Source organism: Peromyscus eremicus, chromosome 8a (assembly GCF_949786415.1).
Source record: "Peromyscus eremicus chromosome 8a, PerEre_H2_v1, whole genome shotgun sequence".
Lineage (NCBI taxonomy): Eukaryota > Metazoa > Chordata > Mammalia > Rodentia > Cricetidae > Peromyscus > Peromyscus eremicus.
In genome coordinates this window covers 90,309,480-90,315,479 of record NC_081423.1, presented here as the reverse complement: position 1 = coordinate 90,315,479, position 6,000 = coordinate 90,309,480, and the positions used below count along the sequence as shown (strand labels likewise).

General features: G+C 48.2%; 1 protein-coding gene across 1 annotated transcript in view; it reads left to right on the top strand.

Annotated features, from left to right (window-relative positions):
• Positions 1-1,135: 1,135 nt before the first annotated feature.
• The window catches only part of Prkca (protein kinase C alpha), a 399,699-nt gene continuing 394,834 nt past the window's right edge, over positions 1,136-6,000 (top strand). Inside the window, exons 1-2 of the mRNA XM_059272016.1 lie at positions 1,136-1,533; positions 4,289-4,320. Of these exons, the coding sequence (XP_059127999.1) occupies positions 1,361-1,533; positions 4,289-4,320 (205 nt within the window). The 5' untranslated portion in view covers positions 1,136-1,360. The remainder of the gene's footprint in view (positions 1,534-4,288; positions 4,321-6,000) is intronic.

Below are 6,000 nucleotides of genomic sequence, written 5' to 3'. Positions count from 1 at the left end.
GCTTCTGTCTGGAGGCTTAGAATCTTCTAGGCAGACCTATAAATATTCAGCAGGCGCTCAGGTGCCCACCCCCATGTGCGCCCTTGCATATAGATCCATTCCAACTACTCTTTCACAGGCAGTTTTACTTGGTAATTTACAAATGCTCTAGCTGAACTCTACACCTGCCAGTATCTCAGCAATTAGCTTAGGATGCAAAACGATTTCTAAATTAAGGTTCTGGACATGTAAAATCAAGAGAGCCTGATCATCGGCACCACAGCTCTGATGGCCATTGAATTTCGAGATCACAAACCAGGACAAGTCCTCTGGCATCTTACCGGGTGATAATGACTGTCATACAAATCCATACAATATGCAGGTGAACTGCAGGTCAAAGATCAAAAGTAGGTAAGAGGGCCCACGATTAGTTATTCAAACCCTCTCCTTTTTACCTACTCCGTACAGAGTGAGGATTAGGACTTGGACATTTTAGTGGCATAAAAAACTAGAGTGACATTTTAGTCAGGTGGAAGGTTGAGCGGGTAGAGGATGACAAAACGCCAGTAAACCCCAGAAATGCCGGTGGGTCCAGGTAACTTGAGAAGAGGTTACCTATGTACCTGCTAAGGAGGGAGGCGTCGGGAGACAGGTGCCTGGTTCCTCCGGGACAGAACTTCCATCCCAGAAAGAGCAAAGTGTGAACAGGGAAGCGGGAGTGGGAGGAGGAAGGTGGGGAGAGGAGGAGGCCAGGCACGACGAGCGGAAGGAGAGGAGGAGAAAAAAGAGGGAGGAGGAAGCAGAGGAAAAGGGAGGAAAAGAAGCAGGCGGCGGAGGAGAAGGACCCGCCCCTCCCAGCTTCTTCCTGGGCTGGACATCTCCAGGGCCTCCCCGGGACCGCCGCCCTCGACTAGTCGCCGGGCTCACAGGGACCCCCGAGTACGCGTGTCCCGCTCCGTGCAGCGCAGCGCAGCGCCGCGAAGAGGGCCCCAGGCTCGCGCCTCGCGCGCCCCCGCCTCGCGCGCTCCTTCCCCAGCCGCGCGCGCGCGCGTGCACACATACACACGCTAGCTCTCCGGGCATGCGCAGTGGGCGGCGCCGCTCCGGGCCGCCTCTTGCCGCCGCCGCGAGTAGGAAGCGCGAGCGCCGGGCGCCGGGCTGTCAGTGAGCGTGGGGCCAGCCAGCGAGCGAGAGAGCCGGAGAGAGCCAGAGAGAGCGGCTCCGCTCCCAGCTCCGAGCAGCGCAGCGCCGGCCCGGCTCTCCCCGGCCACCGCCGCCACCACCGCACCTCTGCACCGCCACCTCGGCCGCCGCCCCCGCCCACCCCGGCCCTCCCCGGCTGCTGCTCTCCGGCGGAGGCAAGAGGTGGTTGGGGGGGACCATGGCTGACGTTTACCCGGCCAACGACTCCACGGCGTCTCAGGACGTGGCCAACCGCTTCGCCCGCAAAGGGGCGCTGAGGCAGAAGAACGTGCACGAGGTGAAGGACCACAAATTCATCGCCCGCTTCTTCAAGCAACCCACCTTCTGCAGCCACTGCACCGACTTCATCTGGTAGGTGCGCGCGGTAGCCCAGGCGGGGGACCAGGGAGCCACCTTTGCCCGAGGCTCAGTTCTTATGGTCCCGGGGACTGGGGCTCCGGGACGTCTCCAAGCCCAGGCGCGTCCACACTCTCAGGGACAGGACCTCTCCGAGAAGTTAAGAGTGCCCGGCCGGAGTCCGAACTCTCGCCTGGAGTGACAGGCGCGCACCCACGCGGGACACTCCCTGGGAAGTGGCCAGGCGCTGCCTCGCATGCCCTGCTCTGAAGGGACGCTTGGCCCGGCACAGGGAGTGACACGGATGGCCGGTGCGGGGGGGGGGGGTGTCCCCTCGCCTCTTCTGGGGCGCACGGGTCTTCCCCGTAGCCAAGCGGAGCGGCCAGTGTGGGCCCGGTGGGAGCGAAGGGAACGGGAAGAGAGAATGCTGGAGGCAGAGTGGCCCCGAGACGCGCGAGAAACACACCCCAGAGTAGCGGGGAGCCGCTGCGCGCCGCTCCAAGTTGCTGGCGAGCCAGGCTGGGCGCGTTCCGGGGAGTGTTTGTGCCTCGCGTCGGGCTGGGACTCCACTGGAACCTTGGGTCCCTGCCTACTGTAGGCTGTTTCTACTGGGCACGGAGACTTTGACTTTTCTGGGTGAGCCCAGAAGGGGGAGGATGGGGAGGGAGAGAGATGGGAGGCAGCAAACTGTTGAAAGCTTGCCGTGAGGGAGGAGGGCTAACCCAGCAGGCAAATGGCAGAGGGCAGAGGGAGTCATTTAAAATAGACCCTGTCAACAGGAGATTAGACTTGTAACCCCGTTGATGAGGACAGAGGGCTTATTTAAGAAAAATACTGTAATGGCTAAAGGTGTTAGTGTTTCAGGTGATTTCCAGTGAACGCCGACCGTTGGTAACTGAGGGGCTGGATAGATGGAAGGGTTCAGGGGTCTCTCTGGAGCCTGACAAAATAGGCGAAATTATGTTTATGCAGATTTGTGGAGTTTTGTTTTGTTTTTCTGGTGAGAGAAGTATAGCTTTCATCTGATTTTTAAATTGTCAATGAAACCCCCTCCCCTCAAAAAAAAATCCCAATGCTTAGCAATCTGGAACTAAGGGAACTAACTCTCAGTACTCGCTCCCACCACTTTGAATATTAGTTTCAGTTTTCTCTTAGGACCCCGACACTTACGGGGACTCCTTAGCTCCCTCCTGAATGGGGAGCTGCAAGGGGTGACCGTGCACCTAGACACCAACTGGTCCTTGGGCTGGCATGATACATGTTGGGGTATCAGAGTGGATAGGATGGATGGCTCTGAACCCATGCCACTCAGGGAAAAGAATTAAGAGGGGAGCCCCACCACCAGGGTGCCAATGAGATGCTTGATTTTTTCCTTCCTTTTAAGAAATCATTCAAAAATGCACATTGGCGAACAACACAGCCACTTTACAGTTTCCAGAGTGTAGTTAGCATCTGAAGCAATTGAATTCAAGGAGCGGGTAACTGTAGATAAAGCTACTTAAGCACAAAGAGAGGATATTACATTTGGCAGTTTTCGGCCTCCTGTGTTAACCCTGAGACTTTTCAAAGGGGACAGACTGCTGATTACTTCTACCGGAAGTAGATAAGTTAGAAAAAGGACTTACATTATTGCCAAGTTAACTGATGAATCTCCACTATCACTGCCTAGAGGAGCAGTCCCTGGTGAAATGGGGAGGTACTCAGGTCACCAGACACACTGTGTTGTGGACATAAAGATCCCTGATCCCTTCCACTCTGAATAGTCCCCCAAGCAAGCGCTTTACTTAATCTGAAAGCAGTCCGTTGGATGGTTAGAGAATCCCCCACCAAGATCATCTTGCAATGGATTTAATTTCTCAATTTTCCTTCATTATGGCTTCTATGAGTCTTTAACTTACACTTTTATTTCAGTATTTAAGCCCTGTTATTTTAAAACTATGTTTGAATTTAATTTTTTTTTGGGGGGTGATGACTTTAAGATAATTATAGAGGAATGTGGAGTGCTTTGTAAATTTAAAATGCTATGCAAAGCAAGAGATTATGAGCGGCCTCTGAGAACATTTTGATGCAGTTCATTCTGTTGGAACAGTATTTGTAGTCAAATATCCATCCACATCGGGGCTCTCTGCTTAGAGTCAGTTCTCTAGAAGGATTTATAAGAGCCAAGTGGTCTCAGCATGCGCTTTGAATGCCATTGGTTCTCAATGAAAATTAGATCACAGATAATCTCAGATGCAAGCAATAGCAACGATGCTTCATCAAATTGGGTCCTCCAGCCAGAATTAAATGTAAACAGTGGTGCTGTTTGGCAATTTCTAGATATACACTATTTGAAACAAACTTCTAACAAGCTACTTTTCAGTTGTCGTTAGGGAGAAAAAAAATTACTTTGTTCAGGAGTAAAAGTTAAGCCAACCCCCTATTTAAAACCACAAGCTCCCCTGTGTCATTTGAATATTGTAGCCAACAATTTTGAGTATGAAGTCATTTTCTTGTTTTGAAATTTAAGAATCAATCAAAAGGAGAAAAGACTAGATAGAAGCTTGGTAATAGTTCAGCGGTCCTTTATAGACAGATTCACGTATTTATTTTAAAAAGATGATTGTACACATTCATCTAATTAGATACTTGGGCACATTTTTCTGATCAAGCCATTGGGTTCCAAGTATAGACTTTTAAACCCTGTAGAATACTTGTTCATGTAACTCATTACAATGTGGTCTCAATGAAAAGGATGCTAAGATACTTGTTCTTGTTTTCTGTTTTCCAGGGGGTTTGGGAAACAAGGCTTCCAGTGCCAAGGTAAGCTGCCTCGGCGGGCTTCATTTTCAAATTCACCCAGAAGTGAGCACTGCACACGGGAACTGTACTTCTGCTCACCATTTCTTTGTGATCCAAAAGATATGTTATTTAGATAGTGTTTTCCAAAATACAAGTGATGTTAGTATGGTCCTTTTAAGAAAAATATCACATGGTATTGCCTAGTAATCTGCACATCGAACTGCCTTTTTCTTCATTGAAAAAGAAAAAAAGAAAAAAGAAAAAGCCTTCCTGTAATTTTATTTTTTGCCGAGAACATTCCTGTCAGAAACTGCTGTCTTTGTGTGGGTGTTTAGGGGGAAAAAAAAAAAGGAATCACTTCGTATTCATGTGGCATTTCTTTTCCATTCTTTCTCTGTTTTGTTCATTTTCCCCCCTACACCTTGGGTTCTCAAGGCAATTAATTTTAGGCTATACATCATTCCAAGAAAGTTGTGTAGATCACCTATTGTCACTAGGAACATAGTATGCACACTTTGACATTATGTCAGCGATATGAGAGTGACTGACAGCTCTGGTATCACTGCATGGTATGCCTTTCCTTCAGCTTGAGTATATGACTGCATGCATGCTCTCCTGTGGCAGGACCCACTGACTTTCCTCTCTGACCCAAACCAAAGCCACCATCATTGTGCGGCCATCAAATATCTAACTTTTTTATATTCTCGGTCTTATCTGTTGCATTGGACAAATAACTCCTTTTTAGCTTGCAAAGGCTTTTCAGGTTCCCCAGCTCTCCTTCTGGCTTGCCTGCTCATCGTCTATAGCATGTTTATTTAGTTCGGGTTACATTTCCCATCTGGGCATAGGTTTATTATTAGGGCGAGTGGAAAGTACATTCTAGCCTGGAAAATATTGTCCTAAGACCGTCTCTTATTAAGTGCATTAGAGAAAGGCACTGTATGTGCTTTTCTATTTTACAAGTGATGGTATATTACTAAGTTGATTATCTTTTTGTAAACTTGCAATTTGATGAGCTTGTTTCTAATAGACATATTAGAGAGGGGACATTTTATAGCATAATGATCATTAATACTGTTCCTTTCTTAATTCCATGATGTGCTTAAAACCCTGATTGAATGAGTCATTTTGAGAGCTCCATTTGGAAATGAATGGATATTCCTTTTAAACAGAATAGAGAGGAAAGCATGTTGGATCGGCCTCTATAATAGATGAGAGGAATACCTTGGTTTTTAAAGTTGCAGGCCTGAACTTCATAGGTTAGGTTTGGGTCTAGGTTGGAGTATGATTTCAAGTAGTTGAAAGATTCAAATGAGATCACAGTCTGTTACTCTTTTGATAGTGGCTTTGGTTTGGGTCAGCGCCTATGGAAACTTACAAGAAAAATACCAGCTGAATTTCCTCTAATATTACTTGTCCAGAGGAAAGTAGGTATGTTGTTTTAAAGGTATATCTTTCTTTTCTCCCATGAAAATGGTTCAAAGTCAAGTGGGTCTCTGGCAGCCCACTCGTCAGAGCAGGTTTTGTTGGTGAAGTCACAGGGTGGCCATGGTGCAAGGTCATGGGGAGTTCTGTGAGATGTCCCGCAGAGCGTATACTGAGCTTCCAGTGGATTCTCAGGTTAACAGCCTCGCACCTGCATAACTCCCTTTTCACATGATTTCTTTCTTTTAAAGTACATTCATGAAGTTTTTAAAAAGT